The sequence below is a fragment of the Rousettus aegyptiacus genome, unplaced genomic scaffold (genome assembly GCF_014176215.1).
Source record: "Rousettus aegyptiacus isolate mRouAeg1 unplaced genomic scaffold, mRouAeg1.p scaffold_m13_p_1, whole genome shotgun sequence".
NCBI lineage: Eukaryota > Metazoa > Chordata > Mammalia > Chiroptera > Pteropodidae > Rousettus > Rousettus aegyptiacus.
This window is the reverse complement of record NW_023416284.1, coordinates 159582816-159606803: the sequence shown is the minus strand read 5'-3', so window position 1 is coordinate 159606803 and position 23988 is coordinate 159582816. Positions and strand designations below refer to the sequence as shown.

At 36.6% G+C, this 23988-nt stretch overlaps 2 protein-coding genes across 13 annotated transcripts in view; one reads left to right on the top strand and one right to left on the bottom strand.

The window, feature by feature from the left end:
- The window catches only part of SAMD3 (sterile alpha motif domain containing 3), a 32382-nt gene extending 22958 nt beyond the window's left edge, over window positions 1-9424 (top strand). For all 4 annotated transcript variants that reach the window (XM_016118475.2, XM_036221653.1, XM_036221647.1 and 1 more), the window contains 4 exons: window positions 3955-4155; window positions 7972-8143; window positions 8646-8728; window positions 8953-9424. In XM_016118475.2, coding sequence (XP_015973961.1) covers window positions 3955-4155; window positions 7972-8143; window positions 8646-8728; window positions 8953-9237 — 741 coding nt within the window. In that variant the 3' untranslated portion in view covers window positions 9238-9424. The remainder of the gene's footprint in view (window positions 1-3954; window positions 4156-7971; window positions 8144-8645; window positions 8729-8952) is intronic.
- A 2648-nt stretch (window positions 9425-12072) lies between these two features.
- L3MBTL3 (L3MBTL histone methyl-lysine binding protein 3) overlaps window positions 12073-23988 on the bottom strand; it is a 99717-nt gene continuing 87801 nt past the window's right edge. For all 9 annotated transcript variants that reach the window (XM_016118409.2, XM_016118401.2, XM_016118408.2 and 6 more), the window contains 3 exons: window positions 18473-18642; window positions 18149-18211; window positions 12073-13928 (listed from right to left, as the gene is read on the bottom strand). In XM_016118409.2, the coding sequence (XP_015973895.1) occupies window positions 13785-13928; window positions 18149-18211; window positions 18473-18642 (377 nt within the window). In that variant the 3' untranslated portion in view covers window positions 12073-13784. The remainder of the gene's footprint in view (window positions 13929-18148; window positions 18212-18472; window positions 18643-23988) is intronic.

The following is a 23988-nucleotide window of genomic DNA, read 5'->3' as shown; positions in this document are numbered from 1 at the left end:
TGAAAGTTATGCAAAAACTACTTAGTCAAATGTTAAGAATATCTACTGAGTTCTTTTGGGTTTCTTTTATGGCAGTTACTCTTTGTTTCTTACTGCACCTGACACATAATGATTTATTGTCTAAATACAAATCATTTTTTAGAGCCTGTTTCACAGATGTTTCTCTCATGGAGCAAAACTGAACAAGACAGCAAAAGTTGAAGAAAAATGTTGACAGTTAATTGCATTCTGGATATAATGCAATTACTGCTATCAGCAGGTGGCAATTTACTAATACTGTGAACTTTTATAAGTCAACTGTGGACTTGGAAACATGGGGCAAAGTTGCAGCATGAGACACATAACCGAATGCTAAGCAGAGAGACTCCTCAAGTTACATAGAGAAGCATCATTTCCAGTCAATTTGATGACAAGGGAATTGAAAATAGGACAATCGGAATTTGGTGTGTAGAAAACCCTACCATCTAAAACAGCACTGTCTCATAGAAATGTAACATGAACCACATATGTAATTTAAAATTTTCTCATAGCCACATGGGAAGAATTTACTTTTTTAAAAAGAGTAAAAAGAAACAGGTAGAATTATAATATTAATAGTATATTTTGTATAACCCAATATTTTACAATATTATCATATCAACCTTATTAACAATGGTTAATGAGATGTCTGACATTCTTTTTTTTTGCATACCAAACCTTTTAAATCCAGTGTTTCCAACACACATGTCAGTCTGGACTAGCCATATTTCAAGTGCTCTGTAGCCACATGTGGCTAGTGGCTATTACACTGGATGACTAAGATACACACAGTGGAATTGTAGGGTGAATTGACACTATAGGGAATACCAGAGTTGGGAGGGAGCATGACCAGTTATTTGATGTTCAGAGCTATAGTCCCCAAATCTTAGGTACAAGACCTTTACGTGTTGTCTTTAAAGTGGATTTTTAATTATGTGTTTATGAGAATAATTAAATTTCATAAATTTTCATAATGAGATACTTTCTTTGCAAACTTATTCAGATAGCAGGATGTAGAACAAAATTATGGTCAATAAAAGTCCATGTGAGATTTTATTCATTTCTGGGGGGGAAATGTTTTAATTGTACATTTCAAATCATACTGTCTTAATACTTTAAAACCAGTCTGAATTTTCTGTTAAAATCTAATTTAGAAATATTATCCCCACTCATTTCTACTCTAGCTGTCAACTTAGAATTGCAATTGGTTAGAGCTCAACTCTCCGCTACTTCAGCCAATTCTCTAGGTGCTGTAGGTCACTGTGATGTTGGAGCAGAGCTCGCTCTGCGTCACTAGCACTGGTGTGGTAGAGACGTGGCATAAACGACTTATCCAGTTTGTTTGCATCCAACTCAGGTTAATGTTCTGGTTAACTTATGCTGATTCCCTTGAAGTCACAAATCCCACAGGTGACTTCCACTTCCGTCCAAAGTGTCCATTCATTAGCATTCTTGGCCAGGAATGATCTGTTCCCTGCTTTTTGCTTTCTTCCTTTGATGCTTCCTCAGCATGTCTCCCTACTTTCTTTGCCTTCTGACACAGACATCTAGCAGTTGACTCTGCTGCGTCTGCTGTTGTGTATGACTTAGACATTGCTTATTCACTAGTTCTCTCATCTTAATATGTACTGCTAAGGAGTCCAGCCTGTCAGAACAAGGCCGTCTACCTCCTCAGAGAAGAGGGGAGTTACACTAAGACGAGAACCCCCAGCCCTGGTTATCTCTGTGCTTGGGAAAGTTACTTCCTCTTTGAAAGTCTCAGTTTGCTCATCAGTAAAGTGAGAGGCATGGGCCAGATAATTCTAAGTTCCTCCCAGCTCTAATGGTCTAGAAATTATTAGAAAAGTGAGAGTTTTCAAGTCTGATGCAACCAACTATTTTTTTCTAAGAAGGAATGTCATGTCAATCTAGAATACAACACACTAACGTGTTAATTCCATCAAGCAGAAGTGTCCTAGAAACTCTGCCTTTTATGATAGTTCACGAATTGGGTGGGGATTTTAGGGGAAGCAGCACGCCATGTGTTTAGTAGTCTATAAATGTCAGTTTTAACAATTATAGAACCGACGGTATATTGCGATAAGAGAAGAGCTGTTTATATAATTCAAAATTTTTCCTTTACTTTTTAAAAATTATGATTTTTCTTTTATTAATAAATCTGTCCTTATATACATTTGAGACCGATAAAAGAATATACATAATATATGTGGGTTTTATGAGATAACATGAGCACTGTGAGCCCAACATCAAGCTTTAGAATTAGAACACCCCCCGTGTCTGCCTATACTCATCCTCTCTCCCACGCCCGCCTTTCCAACACTATTGCCCTCTACTCTGAATTTTGTTTATCATTCATCTGTTTTTGAAATATATGACTTTATCACATATGCATGATTCCTAAGGGAAGACTTTGCATACAATTTGAAGTGCTCTATTTCAAAAGTTTAGTAGAATTTGTCTAGAAAACAATAGACAAATTCTAGAATTTATCTGGAAAACAGTCAGATCTTGGAATTTGTCTAGAAAACAGTCAGATCTTGGAATTTTTTGTGGAAAGACTGTTACTTTCTAATTAAATTTATGTAAGATTGTATGAACTTCTTTCGGTCTGTTAAGTTATGTTTTTCTAGAATTTATTCACCTGGTCTATGTCTTGCTAGTCATCTATGTTCACAGATGACTTGTAAAAGCTTTGATCATTTTTCATCCTTTACAGGTAATATATGTTCACATTCTGATCAGATAGACAGTTTGTGAAGTTGTTAATTCAAATCCAAGTTCAGTTGAATGTCCTCTTGATGCCAGACCGACAGCTCGACAGGGCGGGAGTCCAAGGAGGGACCCTGACCCTGAGGTTCTGGTGGCCGGGTTCTTGTCTTATGCCCTGAGAAAGAATTCAAGGACACGACAAACAGCAAGCTGGAAAGCTCAGGTTTTTTAAAGTGAAAGTACTCACTCAAGAGAAAAGTGCGGGCAGCTCAGAGAGAGTCTGCCCCAAGTTGTCTGAATTGTGGGCTTTTGTTTCCTTGGAGGTGGGGAGGGTGTCCCAAGCTTATCTGGCTTGCCTTCAGTTCTTGGCTTGTTTCCCATGTCACCTGGAGGGGAGGATGCAGCCCAAGGCCATCTGTCCTGTGTCTTAGCCTTGGTCTATTTCTCATGCCGGAGTCTCAGGCTTGAAATCGAAACAAGGAGAGAGCCGAATAAGGGGCAAGGGAGAAATTCCAGAGCCACATCCTGGAGAGGAGGGAGGACTTCCCTAAGCTAACTGTCCTGCCTCACTCTCAACTAATTTTTCTAGAAAGATTTTTTTTCTTGTCTCCTCAAAGCTGATTGTCTTACATTTTTAATGATAATGTGTAGGGTATTTCTTAGCCACCCTATCCCACCCAGTGTACCCGAATGTGTAATGTATAATGACAGCTTGATAATTTAGCAACACAAATACTCAGTTATTATTTTAAATATGGATTATATGACATGGTACTGCAGCTATTACAAGGCATTTAAAAAGAAAAAATACAAGCAGTAACAACAAACCTTAATTTAAAACCTTTTTATCTCTTCTTAATATTTTATTTTCTAAAATTTGAATGAGTAGAAATAAACATTCCTGTTAAGCGTGAACCTTCTGGATGACCTAGCTTTCCATATAAAAGGGTATGTAGGAAATGAAGTTACTTGTAGATCTGTCAGAGACCAGATTATAATTCTAATTAAATAATTAACTATCTGATTTGTTCAGAGCTTTAAAGACTGTCTATTTGTTAACCATGTTCAAGGTCAAGTGCAGTTATACGTAATGGTGCTCATCATATAAGTACATTATTACGATATATATAAAATGAATACAATACAGCCTATAATTCAAATTCTCATAAAACATTAAGCTGAAACTTGAAATATAGAACATACTGATATTCTAAAAATATTTTGCAGGAAGAAGCTGTTTGTTTAGATTCTGAGGTAGATGAACATATTAGCTGGTTCCAGCAAGAATATGTGAAAAAAGACAAAGACTGGAGAGAAGTTGATAAGAGGATGAGCCAGACTTTGCAAATAAGAAGGAAGTTGATTGGAAGCAGAACACCGCTGAAGGACATTCTTAAAATGTTTCCTTTCTTGAAGTGCCCTTATCAGGTATCTTTATTTACTTATAATATTCTGATTATAGTGTCAAAAAGGACTTATCTCTCTTTCCTCTTGGAGCGGTAACAGCACTGTGTAGCAAGGTGATAGGTATGACTCCCAGGGGCTACAACCAGGACAGTTTCGTAAGAATTTCTAGAAACATGTTCTAATGACACGCACAGGCTGCCTTCAGATTTAAAGAGTTCCCTGTCATTGGGTATATTGGGAAGCTGGGGGACCACTACTTAAGGGTATTTTGACAGTATGAAACATTTTCCCTTTGCATGCATTTACACACTCAAGATAGTTTATTAAGGAAATATTAGTATGCAGCATTACTCAAAATCTATTTCCTTTATGACCCCAAATCATTTCATAAGGTGGTCTTAAAACACATGAAGTTTAAGGGGTAATTCATGTACTCTGCCATTTAGTTTACTTAAAGTAGCCATTAAAGGATCCTACTACAATTTTAGTATAATATCAGTTATAGTACATAATGAAAAATTCATCAGAGTTTTTACCTAAGAACACATTTCATGGAAGAATTCTTTGGGTGCAATCAACCAAATTGAAAATGAAAAGTCTTACACCTTTTTTTCCCCATTCCAAAATAATAAGAATTTACTTGCATGTTTTATTTTAATAATAATATCAAAAGCAAACATCTGAACTTACTATGGAGCAGACATGTTCTTTGCACTGTACATGGATTATGTTACCTATTCTTCTCAGCAACCCTACCTTGATTTTTGTTTACTTTCTCTTCATCTGTTCCTATTATTGGGAACAGTAGGAGCCAGCTTCCTCTGGCTATTAGAAAAGTATGCCATATTGACACAGCTACAAAATATAGTTTTCACACAAAAACCTGTCAATCTAAAAGTCTATGAACTCTTTAAATACAGGGAGCATGTTTTAAACACCTTAGTATCCCCAAAGTATCTGCCAGAGTACTATATGAAATACAAATAAAATGTTGACTTTTTGAATGCCGAATGAGTTAGCAGATGGTTAGTGTGGAATGCTGTAACAAAAATACCATACACTTGGTGGCTTATAAACAACAAAAGTTTATTTCTTGCAGCCTTAGATTAAGGCACTAGCAGATGTGGTGTTTGGCTAGAGGCTGCTTTCTGGTTCTTGGATGGCACTTTCTAGCTGTAACATCCCATAGCTGAAGGGGCAAGCTAGCTCTCTGGGGTCTCTGTACTCATCCCATTCATGAGGGCTCTGCCCTTATGACCTAATCACCTCCCAAAGGCCTCACCTCCTGATACCATTACATTGGGCATTAGATTTCAACATATAAATTTGGAGGGACATGAACATTTACTTGGTATAACACAAAGGTCACTGATATTACAGTGTTATTTATATTCAAAGTCTTCATTGAAGTGCAGCTTGCAAAGGTTTAGTGATTAAAAACAGATGAGCTCTGTGGTTCAGTGGTCTTTTTTAAAAAAGTAGATGATAGTCAGTCTGAGGTTGTTTATCAGCCTGAGTGAGGAGTAAAGAAGAGATTTCAGAACTGAGACCGTATCTCTCATGTTTTATCTAGTTCTCTGTCTTTCCCCCTTAGTCTCTCAGGTATTTAACCCTTTATAGTTTTTATAATGAGTGTACTTACTGAATAAAGTTGTTTATTTATTGTTTTAAAAAAGTTAAACATTCCTGAAGGTACCTCCCTCACTCAGCTGTCTAGCTTAGCTGGATTTACAATTGATAAACCCTGTTGTGCTTTCTAAAATAAAAGCAAGTCTGACTTTATTTACAAATACCCTGTTAAAAACAATCCTATAGGAGGCCGGCTGCCCCTACTCCGAACCTCCTCCTCCACTTGTTGCTACTACCATTGTGGAACTACTTGGAGCTTAGGGTGCTGTGGACACAGATGTGGCAGCAGAGAAGCAGCTGGTGTGGGAAGGTGGTCCTAGGGGTTTGTTTACCTGAACCCTCCATCACTACCTGCACTCATTAACATCCTCCCCTCAACAAATTTTCAACAGAAAATTTAAAAATTAATAATTTAAAAATATACTTTTAGACTATCTAAGATATTATCAACTAGAAATTTGTTACTGGGATCTATTGGATGTGACATGAAACACTACTGGAGTTGAGGGGAAAATATCAAATACAATTTAACAGTACCTCATATTTTCCCATAAATCCTTTGAGATGCTAGTTTTCGCCTTACTGAGAAACTATTTCAACAATCTGAGAATTTAAGAGAAGTACATAAGAATCACCAGCTAATATAATACTTGAAACTATATAGTACAACATATATAATAATTAACTTTATAGTTGAGAAATGTGGCAGATTCCATCTTAACGAAGTGATAAAAGTCAATATTTCTAATAATGGGCCCAATTAGCACCTCGTGTTTCCTCATGCAGTGAAAAGGGTCAGCGTTCTTGCCAAAAATGCATAAATCTTCAAGAAATATCATATAAACCTAGACCAACAAAATAATTCGCTTTTGCTTCTCAAAAATGTCAAAGAATATGAGGAACAACCAAGAAGCTGTTTCAGGTGGAAAGAGACTAAGGAGCCATGATCTCTAAATCTCACACTTTCCTGGATTAGATCCTGATTTATAAGGAGTATGACTGGAACTGGCAAGCTTGAATGGAGTCCATGGATTAGATTTTCCTGATTTCGATAGTTGTGCTGTAGCTATATAGAAGAGTTCCTTGTACTTAAGAAATACACGATGAAGACTTAAGGCATAAGAAGCATCATATCTATAGCTTATTGTCAAATGGATCAAAAATGTTAGCATTGGAAGAAGTTGCATGAAGGGCAAAAGTTACTATTTCTGTAACTTTAATGTAAACTTGAGAATAAAAGGTAAAAAAATTCCTAGCCTGTATGCACCCAGGAAAGTAGAATATTCACCACCTTCATGCTCCACTTTACGACTCCCTGCTAAGAGAAGACCTTTTCAGGGTATTAACCTAGATTAATGGTCCACTGAGGATTTCCTGATAACAGCCACTATGCCTTTGTGAAAATGTGCATCTCAGTTTTCCGACAACTTTTGGACCTTATCTTTGGGCAATTGATGATCTACCAAAACATTTAAGGAACAATGAGACATAGTGGGCAGTATATAACTATTCTTTACAAAATTTTAGAGAAAGTGATGACATCAGTTCCTACTAGTGTAGGTGATAATCTTAAAATGCCACTATCAAAAAAAAAAAAAAAGTAGAGAGGGAAACAGTGGTGGTGGAATTGAGGGGAAGAACTTAGGTGCTGGCAGGAAAAGGTGGTTTTGCCTGAAGGAGATTCCATTTTGTAGTCAAATGTCTTACCTGTACAGTTTTTCATAAGTTTATTTCTATCTGATCTTATAGAGTCTTTAAAGCTTTCATCTTTCCCTTTAGGATATACTAAAGTTAGGTATTTTTTCAACTTTTGCCTACTAAAATCTAAGTTTTCTTCTTTGCCTCTTGTTGGACACTGCCAAAACATAACAATGTGGTTTACCGAAAGAAATGTAAGATCCTAGAATCTTAGCTGGGTAATCCAAATAGCCAAAATATGCATATATACTTTGGAACCCTCATTTAGTTGTCTGCCTCCAGTTTTAATTCTACGCACTTCCAAGTTTGCCATGTCCATTATTTATTTATCTTTTACTATTCACTTTAGTCTTTTGTTCTTTTCTCCTCCTGTCCTAAATCTTTACTTCTCCACTAAAGCTTAGATATCAAGTATATATGTTAAACTACACTCAACATTTAATATAATCCTAAGGAGTTATTTCCTCACATTAGCTTTTCTAGTGATTGGATATCTTTTTCTTCTTCCAGATGTTCAGAGAATTTCAACTTCTTACAAGAACAGATGTTTATAAGAAAACAAGGCACATTTTGGAATCCTATTCAGAAAATATACTGACTTCTTTTTCAGTGGTGGACAATCCAATCAATATTGCATTGCAAGAAAAAATGAAACAGCACACAGATGAAGACATGTTGAAATGTTAGTAAACCTAGGAGTGGGGTGATCTGGTCTCAGTTTTCTGTATAATTCAGGATAGTTAGAAAAAGTTCTCTTTGGGTAATAAGTAAAGTTTAGTGAGACAACATGTGAGAAAGAAAAAATTCTCAAATAGGAGGAATTGGAGGATAGATTTTAATTTAAAAACTACTCTCAATATTGTAAAATTATATTTTAGGAAACCAGAAATCTATTAATTTCATAATCTAAATCACAAGGTAACATTTGATAAGATCATCCTGGCTCATGAACAGAGAGTACACAATTCATATCTTCTGGGCAAAATCTGGAGGACAGAACATGAGATCTTAGATGTTTATGAGAAGGGGATGCTGGTTAAAAATGGTTGGTCAAACACTGATCTAAGAAGGCTAGTTTGTTCTCTGTAGAAGGTAGTGATTAAAAACAAATTCTGATGTTTTAATACTAGCTTTGTATTAAAAGCTTATTTTTACTTGGACTGTAAGCATGTTTGCTTTGGCAGATATGAAGATGACAGCCACATGTTTACTCCTACCAGATGTTTTTGGGGATGATCCCAGCCTTTTTGTCATTGTGAATGAGAAGGTAGGCAGTGTATCAATGATCACTGGTTTGACATTTCACATCTTCACATAATTTACTGGAAAGCAGGACGGTGGTCTATTTGAAAGTATGTTTTGTCATATTTACAAATGTTGTAAATTTCAACAAGCTTATTACATCATGGTTAAATCCAGGCACCTTGCATTATGTAGTTATTTTACACATCACAGGGTGGTGACTCTATTATCATTTTTTTTTTTTTTCAGGTGCAAGTGTCCACGCCCGTGTTGGAAGTTAAGAACCCTTTTAACATCGATGTCTGTGAATTTTCTTTGTATTTAGAAAAAGAGAGACTCACAAAAGTGGATGACTGTGTTACGGCCTTGGCTGCTCTCATAGCTGCCTTTCATGTATTTGGGATCAAGTGTCCAAGACGACTGTCCCAAACTCTCAACTTCCTAGAGACACTGATTTTTGATATGCACAGTCCCCATTTTTCTTCTATGAAAGAAAAGGAAAAGGAAGTAGGATTTCAACACCTGGTCACTTAATAGCATGCCAAATAAAGTATCAAAATTGCTATCTCGGACAGCTGAAATTTTAATAACGAGTTGTTCTGAACTAGGGTTATGGTAGAGGTATTAGAAAATCATCTCAAAGATGCGAACAAATTTCAATGCCTTCTATTGTTACACTTAAATTCTTTATGAAATTCTGTAATAAAATACTATTTAAGGAGCTGTTTTTGTGTTTTCATTTATCTTAAGAAATTCCATGGTCCAAAGTTATATTTTCATGGGTGCATTTTAAAATACTATGCTTCAGATTTGCTCAAGTCCTTTGGTTTAGGGTATGACCTTGCACTTAATTCAACACGTCCACCTTTAAAGACGTAATGCTCAGGCAGGAGTCCACCTTTAAAGACGTAATGCTCAGGCAGGAGCATCACATTTGGTGTGGAGGGGCCTGGGCTGCCCCTTTGTCTGACATTGCTTGGCAACATTTTGAACTTGGATATTTTAAGATGAATATACTCCCCAGTTCCTCCTTCCCCCAGGTGACGTGTGTGGCCCCGGAGTTTGGTTTCCTTCGATCACATTTGTTGAGAACAAAGGCTGCTTCAGGGCTCCTCGCTGTCGGCCAATCTCACTGGCACAGGTTCTGATCATCTGTGATCTAGGTTTGTCTTTCCCTGCTTCCCTCCCTTGAGGTACAGTGCTGCACACCTGGTTCTTGTCTTCTCACACTGTTTCCGATAATCCCTGGCCTTGACCTCCAGTATTTGTGTCTGCCCTGGTTGCCCCGCAGCCTTGTCTGCATTTGCAATACAGACCTAGCTTTTCACTGCCAGGGCCACTTGGGCACCAGCTTATAGTTTTCAGGTAAAGGCCCTTCCTAGACCTGTTCTCTAGCTCAGAAGTCCTAGTCCTGGTTCCTCAACCAGCCCAGAGTCCATGTCATAATTCATCCAATACTACAGTTTTAAGGTGTCCTTTGATGTCATCATAATATCAACGTTAATTATAAGTTTGACAGAACAAAATGGTTTAGACTGAAGAAACTTAAGTGTGCTTATATGTGCATCACAACGCAATGAGCATTTCTTGGGTTACCTAATCAAAATGAATTTTTAAAAAGTTTAAGGGGTTCATATAAATTATTAAAAAATTTTTGTAACATACGTCTCTGGAAATACTGTAAAACACCAATACCCTCCTGACTGTTCATTGAAATGCTTCAGTGAGATGAAAGGAAATGAAAGACCAGATGCCTCCCTCTACAGTGACTATGCGCTAACCACTTACAAGGGAATGGACGAACGGAGTAACTTGGCATGTGCCATTTTTGTGTAAATTAGTTCCTATTCCAGTTTCCATTTTTCCCCTTTCACTAGAATGTGCCTTTAGTTCTTTACAAACTTTATTTTTTTAATTATCCCCTTCCATGCTTTTTAAGTTTCACAATTTTATTTCTCTTCTTCCAAATGATTTTACCAAATTCTTAAAGATTTCTTTTCTTAGGAGGTTCGCACTCTCTATGGCTGAAGTTGAACTAAAGCCTCGCGTTTTGGCCGGGGCAGACCGGTGGGGGTGTATATGTGAGAAACTGCAGTGAGATTTGGCTCCAGACGTGACAAAGACATCAGCTGACCATGAAGTCAGGTACATGGAAGCTTTATTATCTCTTTCGAGGTGCGTCTATCTCCAGTGACAAGCATGGCTGTGTCACTTTGTGAATATTCAATATTGCTGGACTAACCTAACCATGTTTTCTTTGGAGGCTGAATCCCCTGCATCTAGAAGTAGCAAAATGGCAGCCTGGGGCTACATTTCAATCTGCAGACAGGTCTCATTTGGCTTGCAGTGTTTGTAATTTTTTAATTTTTTGCTTTGATCTATGTTTTAATTAAATAGACAACACATTTTAACATTATAAAAAGACATTCATATATCATATGGGGTTTCCTATGAATACAAATGGACCATTAGTGTTAGGCACCAAACATTTCAAATATTTTTTTTTTTTTCAGCCTGTCCCACTGATACATCCTCAACTCTTCTATTTCTGCTCTGCGGGCATCGCCACTCTCATTAAATATTTTCACAGCTCAGAAAAATTCTCTTCCGAACAACCGGATTGGAGACTGTCCTCTATTGGTATTCTTCAGTGCATATTTTCATCAGTTATCTCACAGTGCCCAGATTGCTACGATGTTTATTACCATTTAAAATGAATTTCTATTTTAACCATGAGAGTTTACATGTACATGTTTATCTAAACACAAAACTGTGTTTAGTTGAATGAATAATAAAAATGACTCATTCTTACTGGTTACTGTAGAATAATTTCAATCACGTAATTTTTTTTAAATGCCTTTTAGAAGGAAAGGTCTTCTCAAGCTCCACATTCCCCGTTCCTCCCTTTTGTCTTTCCCCTAGCCTGCTTCTCCCAAGTCAGAGACTCTTCTGCCATCGTGGCCCCCTATTTCCTCCGTTAAGACTTAGACTCTGTCCCAGAGAAGGAATGGTGAAGTTTCCCTTTCTGAGGTACATTCTTCCACTCCAAGGATGCTTAATGCCTTGCTTCTAACATATTAACAACATGCTGCATAGTATATGTTTCCAATAAGATTTAATTGTCTCTTTTGTGTAATGTACGCTTTTAACCAGAAGGACAGATTACCCAATGTGTCACTTCTACTTGACCTAATTATATAATTTTCAAAATTTTTGTTGCTCTTCCCATTGTCTGGGACGTATTTTGACAATTTAATTCCTGCAGTCATCGCACAGCTAGACAATGCCCATGTGTTTGATGTTGTTCCTATTCTCATTTGCCCCTCCTATTTGACAAGCTTTCTTAAAAATCATACATATGTAAAAAAGTATCTGCAATTTAAATTTTATTTCATTCATGTCAGATATAACAAGTGCAACTTGAATGTACAAATTCTGAACAAAACATAAAAAAGGGAATAAGAACTAACAACAAAAAAACTTATTTCAGCAGATTCATGCAGAGAAATGAAAAGGACACTGCAGATGTCGCTGATCCTGTTTTTACCTTGAATTAAGACAAATGCAAAAGGCTGCTAACAGACTTCCAACGGGGGTCCATCAAAGGGAGCTCTACATCAGAAAAACTGAGAGTAACTAGAGAGGTGGAACTTTCCCGGAATTCAGAGAGCATGCTACAAACTTATTTTCTACTTTTAAAGAAGTCCTTGAATAAATATCCAATCCTGGAATTAGAAATTATATCAGAAGGCTGAAAAATAATTTACCTTTTGTGTTGGGAATGGATTCTTGCAAAAGAAACACTACCAGCTATCATTTTATAGGTCATCAAGGGCTTTCATTTAAAGTGCATGTGTATGCTTATATATTGAGGTGAACTGTTCCACAGAGAAAGGAATCTTTCCAAAACAGAGGTTCTTGAATAATTGTTTTGGGAAGTCACTCCCTGATGTGTGAGTATTTAGCATCTTTGTGCCACGTGATGTTGCTCCCTCACACCTTGCCTTTTTAGTAAAATCTATACACTTTGTTTTTCAGGCAACCCTGAAGAAAACCTTTGGGTTTAGAAGACATAGCAACATCCGAGACAGAGCTCTCTATACAGATTGGTGTTTCCATTGACAGAATAAGCCCTTCATCGGTCTCTGAAAAGCACCAGCTACCTCAATGATAATTAGAGAGACGCTCAAGATAATATCATAAATAGTTCAAGATCCTTACCCGCCCCTGCCCCCACCCCCACGTAACTGCATATTCCATGATACCACTGGACTCTACAAGAGTCCAACACACAGGGCACCACGATGTTTGAAATTGATGCCATTCAAATACATCGCCTAATTTATTTCTGTTTATATATTTTATTTTTCAATTCCATTACTTATATACATGTTTTTGGTAATTAAGTAAAGATGCTGGTGAAAGTAATTTGTTTAACATTTCATAATACGTGCAAAAGCAAAAACACTGATTTAAGGAAAAGTAATTTTTACAACTATTCAGCCCCAACAAACGATGACAAGCAGTTAGGCAATATCATGACTTGCAAAGTTATACTTAGCATAATATTGCAATTCAAAATATGGCACAGAATTAACAATACAGATAACAGTCCCACTGGCTAAACTCAGCCAGGTTTTGACTAATTTGGTTTAAGTCGAAATTTGATTTATATAAAAAGATTCCTGAAAGTATTGAAAAAGAAACAGTGTACATGAAAGAGAATTCAACAATGTTTACAAAATGCCAAAAGTTCTTACTCTGTCCCCTCTTATCCATAAATAATTAATGAAGTCCCTGTTCCCCTCCCCCCTCCCCCGGCCTCAAAAAGATTTACAAAGATAAATTTAGCTCAGTGAACAGAACCAAAAGATGACTGTTATTAGACAGTACTTGGTTAAAAGCTCAAGCACTTTCGTAAGAATTCATATATATTGTCTCTGGAGGAATATAAATAATCCAATAGCATTGCTCTTTTGGGTTTTGGACACTTCTCACTTGGGAGTTATAACTGTTCTTGTGCTTTGAATAAAACATGAGCTTTAAAGCGGAAAGCTGATGGTATTTGAAATTCACCATCTTCAAAGTTCATTGTGAGAGTTCTTCTCTGCAGCTTTGAACATCAGGATAGAATTGAAAATTTTGAGAGCAGGGCCCAGCTTAATGCTCATAATTTTAACAATGTCTGTTTGGGTCATAAGCAGAAATGCTTCTCCATCAATTTGCTGAAATGGGAGAAAAAGACAAAAGATTGTGAATTAATCGGATGTAGTGTTGTGGAAAATATTCAAAGTTAAATTATTAGTTTCTTATACACAGTAATACAAAAAAAGGAACAGATAGGAGTTCATGTGTACAAACATTTCCAGATACATGGATCTTTCTTATCTACAACACACCCAAATGTGGAAGGAGGTGAAGTAAAACTCATTTGTCTGAAAAATCAGCTCACAGGAAAATGGAAGGTGCCTATACGTTCCAGTGATTACTCTTAGGTGCTGACTCAAGAAGAATTTAGAAAACTAAGGGGTGCCTCAAATTCAGCTCCTATCATGATAGGTTTTAGAATTAGAGATAAGAATAGGTACATAAATGTTTGTGAATATAAACAAAAGAATTCAGGCAAACACAACCACTGCATGATAACATTTTTTAAAAATTAGCCTTCCGCCATGAAGAAGAAAGAAATCAGTGATAACATTCATTTCTAGAGTGACCACAATTATTCTTCATATACAGAAGAAAAGTAGTTACTAACAAGGGAAATTGATAGTGTAGTTGGAAAAACATGAAATTGTTGTTAAAAGTTGTAAACTCTGCTGGTTCTTCTACTACTTGGGTAACTGAGAAATATCCTTCTTCTGTCTCTTCTGAGTCTAAAAAGTCTATGCTTCCACAGAATGGTATACTTTTAGGTTCAAAGATACAATTCTGTAAAGATGATGTCTGGTTCAGCTGGCAGAACAAAGAAGTGGAGCCTTTTTATACGACTTTCAGCTCATGGGGAATCTACTATCTTTAAAAAAAAAAAATCAATTCCATTACCTTTCTCATTTTGCACAAGAAGTGAATCACATGGTTGCTCTCTGCTTTAGAGTACACTGGACACTTTGACAGCAGTGTACTATTAGGGTTGACCATGTCCCTCCCAAATTTGTATGTTGAAGTCCTAACCCCCAACACAGAATGTGATATTATTTGGAAACAGAGTCACTGCAGATGGAATTAGTTAAGATGAGGTCATACTAGAGTAGGCTGTGCCGCTAATCCAAGTTGACTGGTGTCCTTCTAAAAAATGAGAAATTTGGACACAGAGACAACCATATGTAGAGGGGAGATGATATGAAGACAAAGAAAGAACATTTATAATCCATAGACAGAAGCCTGGAGCAGGTCCTTTCCTCACAGCCCTCAGAAGAAGCAATGCAACCTGTCAACGCCTTGACTTCTGGCCTTCTTCAGACTTCTACTCGCCAGAAAGTAAGGATTTGGATAAAGGTTTCGGTAGATTATTATTTTTAAGGTTACACTAGAAAGAAAAAATCCATCTTGAGGCTAGTGTCAAAAAGCCCGTTGCTCTGATGTGTGGCCATAAGGACAGGCCTGAGCTAGGAGGAAGCAAACTTAGAACTGAGAAAGTACTTTCTAAGAACAGTGATCACTGCATATTACTGGGTTTACATATAAACTGGTCCAACTCCAAAGATTAAGTATCTTGCTAAAGGCCCAAAACTAAGGAGAAGGATCTGAAATTTAAGATGAGGGGAGGTGGGCGCCCCTTCTTTCATGCCATTACTTCTCCCACTATGCACTCACAGCTCTTTTCCAATGCTTTAACTCTGAAGTCACAGCAACAGCTCTTTGCATGTCTTTCTCAGAGTGTAAAGGTATGAGTATATTCACTTGTTAAAAACTTACTAAACATCTACTATGTTCCAGACACTCTCTAGGGTGTGGGCATATAGCAGAGAATAAAACGAATAACAAAAACAAGCAAGTAAGCAAACAAAAATTCTCTGCAGGGCTTTAATAGTTGGAGACAGTCTCCAAGCTAAAAATATAATAAGCAGATTAATTGGTAATTACTACTAAAACGTAATTAGTGCTATGAGAAAAACAGGTGGTGGAGATGAGCAGGCAGTAGGTGTAGGGACGGATGTGTGGTGGCAGGTGACAATGTGAAGTAGGATAGTCAGGATAGGAGTAATAGAGAAAGCTGTGTGTGAGCAGGGGGAATGAGCCAAGTGAACATTTGGAGGAAGAGCATTCCAGGAAGAAGAGCTGGGGTGTATCCGGTGTGTGGAACAGTGTTATGTAAGGGCAGAGTAGGAAAAAAGAGGTCAGGAGTAAGAGAGGTAATGAAGTGTCAGATTGTATGCCCTTGTTAGGATTTTGGTTTTACTCCGATTTACTATTGGGAGGGTATGAAGGAGTGACATGATTTGACTTATGATTTAGCAGGATCACCCTGGCTATGCTGGGAACAGATTGTACAGAAGCAAAAATAAGAGCAGAGACAATGGTTAGGAGGTTATTGCCTTAATCTAGGTGGGAGATGACAGTGACTCGGACCAGAATGGTGGCGGTGGAGGTGGGGAAGAGACAGAATCCCTATATGTTTTTAAAATACATTCAGGGTTTTCAACAGATTAGCTTAAAATGTGTTAAGAGAAAGAGAAGTCAAGGATGGTTTCAAATAGCAGCCCATTCTAACACCTATACTTTGTTATTTAGAGATGACCTACAAGACTTTAGTTTTTTTTTTTTTTTTTTTTTTATGGTTTACTTCTAGGACCTAAAACCAACGCCTGCTGACTCTGAGACATCTGAGAGTAAGGATTGTGTCCTATTATCTCTGAGTCAGTCTTCTCACCAGGGCATTACATTCCGACATACACATGGCAGGCATTTTAATAAGCATTGACAGGATGAATAAATAAAAGGATGAATGAATATAAAATGACACATGTGAACAAAGATCAGTCACGGTTTCACTCCTTATAAGCAGGATCTGGTTTTAAGGATACTTGGAGCCTGAGGAGCATCTCCAAAGATAATATATCATAAAGAAAAAATATATTCAAGAAATTACGTATCATTTAAATTTGAACTTAAATCTTACTTAAACTAAATAACAGAGTAAATCCATATGCACTGTTTAGATATCAAGAGAATCCAAAATAGAATTTATAAAATAGGTGTATTATACATTTCTTTCTTAAAAGTTTTAAATCATTTGCAAAGGTAGTATCATGTGACTCTTTTAAAGAAAGAACAGCTCCCTGCAAGCGTCTAGGTCTGTTCAGGAATGAAAACTGAGAGCGGTCCACAAAGACACTTAGAAATTAAGGAAAGAAACTTAAAATCTGACTAATTGCCAATTAAAGATCAACTAGAAATAAGATAAAACATTTCTGAAATAAGGACATAAATCAGGAAAGGGATGTTGAGACTCAGACCTGTGTGCATTTTAATAGGCATCCATTTAGAGCATACACGATATCTAATTATTATATAATGACACTGGTGACCAGTGGCTAGACTTAGCTCTCCTGACACTCTTGCAATGCTCTTCATCGAAAGTGTGCTATTCTTAACAGCTGAGGCTCAACACAGGAGCAAACAAGGTATATACACTTATTACTGTAGACAGCAGATGCTGGAGAAAACCTTCTGATATTATGTATTCTTGCTACCTTCTGGTAGCCAAGATCAGAGTGATAACTGGCTGTTCTTGGAGATGCTGACAGGCGAGTGGCTTATTTTTAAAGGTCTCTAGTGAGAAGAGTTTTCTGTACTCGAAAAGCATTACTTCTTGTGTAGTAGAATCTGAATTCCTTAGAGTTCTAATGCTCCATATAGGTGATTAATCATCCCTTATATTGAAGTTCTGGACAGGCAGATGAAAACAACTACTAAAATAATCTTCCAAGAGCAGACTGTAATGAATGTAATGAGTACCAATTATGATAAACATTACTGAAAAATGTATAGGAGCTAAAGGATTATTTTAGCAATATGGTAATATTACTATAAGCATCAAATGAAGTTACTCTTGGTGTTAAAATAATGTTTGAAAATAAAATAACGAGAAATAATTTTCCTGTATTAAAAATGAAATGTATTTCTTTCTTTGGTTTCTTTCTGTACTATAAATGATATAAATGCATGCCATTAAGTTTTATGTTTTTTTTTTTTAAATAATGAGTTTAGTGCTACTGCTTTGGGGCATGATAAAGTGGTACAAACATTTCTTTTGCGTCTAATCTTAAAGACATTTCTATACAACTGACTAATGCTACTTATTAGACAACTCTATCGATTTATCAATTTCAGCATAACCATTCCCTTTCCTCCTCTGTCAATGCAAAATATTTCATCTTTCACTGCATTTCAGTGCTTTGGTCCCATTAAGTTACATACTGCAATGTAGTGGAACACTTACTTCATCTTTAAAAACCTTTCCATGTTCCTCACACCCGGGTAAGCTCTGTATGAATTCTGACACCTGTCGAAAATAAGATAAAAATTCTAGCTTTAAAAAAAAAAGAAGTCAGAAGCTCAATGCTCAAACAGGTTCAAAATGTTTAAATTACATGTTTTAGTTGTTTTTCTCAGAATTCCTTTCAGAAAAAAAGACTAATGCCATCCCCCGCCTCCATCTCCCCCCCTCCCTGCCCCCCACACACATTCATTCATTGTCTTCACTCTTTAAGCGAGCAGCACTCCCATATCTGCTCCTTGGCAGACAAAGAAAAATAAAAAGTACCTCATCTGTGCTCCATTTGGAAACTTTACTGGCAGGGATTCCAGCTACAGTCGGCAGAAGTTTGCTCTGTTGCTCCCAGCGCAAGGGCAGACATGGAATCGGGGACTTAAAGGACAGAAAAACAGCTGACCGACGCTGTGCCTGCTGCACACTAGGTTCTTCCCGGGCACCTGGTTGATTGAAACAAATGGGAAATTATTCTCTGAAAAGTAGCAAAAAAAAAAAAAAAAAAAAAAAAAAAGAGTCCCCAATGCCATACATTTTCCCCAAATAATGAGTTGGGGGTTTAGTTAAAGTATTGGTTCCTTACAACATCATATGCATTGAATAATTACATCTTCCTTTGTCTTTACTGAAGGTCATCTAAAGATGACCATAAAACACAACCTACAAATTGAGTTTATGTAGTATTTGCTACATCATCCACTGAAGACATGCATCATTATGTCATTCAATGTTTCAGGTAAGAAATCTGCCTCAGCTTTAGTGGCAAGGAAAACAACTCTCACCTTAGGAGACTGTATTTGTTTCCCTTTCAGCGATGGATGTCCTAAAGTGACAGCTAAGTTGAATGCTCACGTCTGGCTGATGTGTTTACCCTACGCCTGTTCTCTCCTTTCATCTCAGCCCTGGTTTGTTCTTTCAGTTTTAACCATGATGAGTTTTCATGTAGCCAACTTAACTATTTTGGAATGGGATATGAAATTATTTCAATAAAAATAGCAGAAAGGCAAATGCTTTTATCATTCTCCATTTGTGGAGATCAAAGTTAAACTACAGGATATTTATCTGCTAGATCTGAATCCAAACTTAGTTTACTGCTGCTCTCTTAAAATAGTCATTTTTTTATAAAATGCCTTTATGTCCTTGGGACTCTGGACTTAAGAGCTTGTCAGTAATGATCTCAAGATCCTTTAGAACAGAAATCTTTTCTGGAAACTACACACTCAAAGCCCATGGAAAGAACACCTCTCCCACATACACTCCCATCTGCGTATCCTCCCCGACCACATCAGCTCAGCTACGGTGATTCTTTAATTCCACCACGATTCTTTGCCAAATGGCTACCTAGTTTAGGCTTAGAGATTTCTTAAGAACACTTTAAGCTATTTTGTATCTCCGAGAATGTTATAAGGCTTTAATCTTTGAAGAGTAAGATTTATAGAAAGGTACACAAATCATTCAGTGTATAGCTCAAAAAATTTTCATAAGGTAAACACAGCCCAGACAAGAAAAGGAACAGGGCAGCACACCCAAGAACCTCCTTGTGTCCCCTTCCGATCAATCACACCCCTCCCTGACTTCTACCACCATAGATTCTTTACTGTTTCTGAATTGTATTTAGATGAAAATTCTGGTGTCTGGCTTCTTTCTCTCAACATGTTTTTGTGAGATTCATCCACGTTTCTGTATGTGGTTGTACCTCACCTGCTCTTTTTGATTTTTGATTTTTTTGATTTTTGACTGCTATAAATATTCCAAAATTAATTTGGAACTCATGGACATTTGAGTTGTTTTTAATTTTTGACTATTACCAACATTCTTGAAAACATTCTTGAAAACATGTATGTATTTCTTTCTGTTGCATATTACTTTAAAGCAAAACTTTGAGGTTATAGTGTATATGTATATTAAGCTTCAGTATATTAATTCTGCCAGTTTTCCAAAATTGTTGTACAATATGCAGCTAACCATGTATGAGTGTTAAATGCTTCACATCCTCACCAACATGAGGTACGGTCTATCTTTTTTCATTTTAACCATTTTAGTGGTCATGGTATCACACTGTGATTATAACTGCATTTGCCTGATGAAGTTGACATATTTTCCTATGCTTACTGGTCATATGAAGAACCTCTTTTGTGAAGACCTTATTGATGTTTTATGCCCATTTTTCAATTGAGTCTTCTTGCCTTTTTCTTACTGATTTGTAGAAGTTATCTATGTACTATACTCTGAGTAGGAATCTTTATTGGAACTATGTATTACTTTTATCTCTTCCCACTCTTTTCTTTCTTTTTACTTTGTTAATAGGGTCTTTTGATAAGTAAGTTCTTCCTGTACTAAAGTTTCTAATTTTTTCTTTTCTGATTAGTGCTATATATGTCTATGAAAAAAAATCTTTGCCAGTACAAATCTGCCCACCATGTCTCTCAAATCAGTTTGAGACTACAGGTATTAAAATTCTTGATTTGGCTTAGGGTTACGAAAAAGTGAAGCAGGAGATTAACCCTTGTAAAAAGACATTTCTGATAAAGGTGATCCAGAAAGAAAAATCCTCCAATGTTTCATGTAGAATCAAGATGATAAATCTTCTGTATTAGGAACACAATCTAAACCAAACATGAAGTCTCTTAGTAGAAAGAGACGTCCTCGCCACCATGGAGGGTGAGAGCCTCCTTTCTGGAGGTTGGCTCCCACTCGGGCCCAGTGGAAACACTCCTCAGTAGGCTGACCAAATGGGGCAAGTCCCAGAAATAAGTATCCATCATGTTCCCTGCGATTTTCAGACTCACTTCCAAGTCTGAAATTCTGCCTCCTATTTCTAAGTCTGAACAATGTTAAACAAGTCATAACATGAGTTACCACAGACCTCTTATCATGACTCATTATTATTCCTTTCCCTTAAGCCAGTGACAGAAGTGAGACCAGAATCTCCAACTGTCTTGTTTCATTTTAGTTTCAAAACAATGCTAGGAGGTGGTTATCCCCTAAGGTGAGAAAATGGAGGCCTGACATGCCCAAAGCCACACTGTATGATAGGGACAGCATTAGAAAATGAGCCTGAATCTTTTGCTTCCTAATACAAAATATAGGTTCATGGTCAAGAGGGTGAGTTTGAGAGTCTGATAAACTCAATGAAAATTCCTGTTCTGTCAGTGACCAGCTCTATAATCTTGGCTATATCGATGTCACAGGATTTTTATAAAAATTACATAATATTTTAAAAAATGCTTATCCTAGTTTCTGACATAAAGACTCAGAAAACGGGAGAAATTATTCCTATTTTGAAAGGCATATCACTGAGTGTGTATTGGATATAAAATGAAAAAGATTCAATAACCCTTTCAGGTTAATAGTCCGTAAGTCTATAAAATATGCTCTTAATGTAGAAAAAAATAAAGCTAGAAGAAATGGGCTACATCTGTCAACTAAAAAAAAAAACATCAAATGGAGTTACTAACTTGTGACTAAATATAAAAGGATGAACAATAACAGTGATTGGGTAAAATAAATGGATCACAACATAAGAAAATGTAGATAAAATTATCTACAAGATATATAACTCAGGCATGCAAGAGATTTGAGAGTAACAACCAAAATAACAAACCAACTGCTATGCAAACAGCAAGACTGATCAAGTGAGAATCTAGCACATTATAAAATGAAATTCGACTCCTTCTGCATATCAGCCATCCACGACAGAAAATGCTTCCATGAGAAAACAAACCTATACCTTTCACAGGAATACAAGAGTTTAAATTTGAAGAACAAGCCAATTGCAGGAAATTAAAGGATGATAAAAACCACTACCGTTAAAATATATGTTAAAGGCAGGAGATTTCATGGACTTACGAGGCTGAGTAAGAGATTTAAATTTGAGAAACAGGTGTAAAACATCAAAAAAATGTAGTTATGAAAATATTAAAATATTTCCCTTTGTGGAACCTTCCTATGATCCAGCAGCTAAGGGTAACTCATGGTACAGCGGGCAGCTTCCAAACTCCACTCCAGCAATAAGAACGATGTTTGTTTTAACTGTCCTGTCCAATGCTGGCTGCCAAACCAACTGTTAAATATTTTAAATATCATGCTTTGGATCTAACCTAAAATAACAGGTATTATCAGTCAACAAAGGAGAATAGAGCAGAAGTAATAATCAAAATTATAACTGAGGAAAGTTTTCTGGATTTAAAGACGACCAAGGTCAAAAGAAAAAAATATCAAGAGAGCTCATGACATCTCAGACAAAATTGATAATAAAATAACTGAATTTAGGAGCCAGGTTCATTGTTTGAAACGAAAAGATTGGACTGAATTGGGCTGGCCTAACTTCAAATATGTACAAAAATGTTTTGGCTTTTCAGTTTTGTTTCATTTTTCTTAAAAGAAAATCAGGGACCAAACCGGCTGGATATAGGGGATGCTATGGTTGTGTCACCCAAATTGCCCTTCAGAACTAAGACCTTCATTCTCCTACCTACTGATTGCTGATGGCTCAGGGCTGCCTTCCCTATAGCAACTGCCCTAAGCCAAAGGGAGCTTACTTGCCCAAGGACATGACCCCGTCTCAGCCAACATCTAAGGGCTGATCAGTGTAGGGAGATCTAAGGCCTGGTTCTGTTGCCTGAATTCAGGATAACTCTAAAATTATCGCCCAGAGCTCCTCATGGAATCTGTTGCAATATATCACAGTTCCACTTCTTATTCTGCTCAATCCTGTTTCTCTCACCCTCTCACAGGTATTATTACCATGAGTACTCACCAATAAACACTTTCAACGTCTGTTTCTAGGATCATGGCTCTATTGAGAACTGAGAGGCAGGGGGACAGAAAGAAGTGAACACCTCCACCTACGGACTAGGATCTGAGCTATGCCCCAAATGACCAAGATATAGGGGCCTTCAGACATTTAAGAGCTCAATTTGGACCTAAGGTCCATGGGATCCAGGGACAACCAATAAATTATTAAATGGTAAATATAAAGTTAGAAAGTAGAATCCAAATCTTTTCCATACAAAATGAATCTAAAAAAATTATCAAAAAAAAAATCTAAAGATAAGAAAGATACTGAATGAAAGCTAACATGATCATAACATAATTTCACTACAGATAAAATTAATTTTATGAAAGTTTTATACAAAATATTCCAAAAGTCTGAAAAACAAGGAAAGTTATCAAACTCATTTCAGGAGGCTAAAAGTAGATGAGATATTAATAGGTGACTCTCCCTTGGGAACATATGTGCAAAAATTGTCAAAGCAACTTATTTTATGTGGCTCCCTTTCACTAGTAAAAAATAAGGCAGTAAGTAAAACATGTATATTAAACTACAGGTTTTATAGGTGAGATAAATAATTAAAGAATGATACACGAATTCCAGCAATGTTTCTAGAATATAGAAAAAAAAGAGGAAAGAATAATAAGACAGAAAAACTCAGGCAATTCGAATCAAGAAAGACAGGACAAAAATATAGTTTGAAAAGACATAAAACTACCACATGAAAAGAGAACACCATTCACACATGCTAATAAACCTGAAATTCTTCACTAAATAGACTACTTTCAGAAAAAAAAATTAACAAAATTGGCTCAGCAAATAAAGATTAAATAGATTACAAAGTCAGAAAGAAACTGAGAAGATTATCAAATTGCTACTTCCTTAAAAAGTTCAGAGTCTACATGGATACAGAGAGGAAACTGAGGATTGCCAGAGGGAAAGGTGGCCGGTGACAGTGTTTGAGGTAATATTTCTAGTTATAAAACAAGCATGTCATGGGGTTGTAATGTACGTA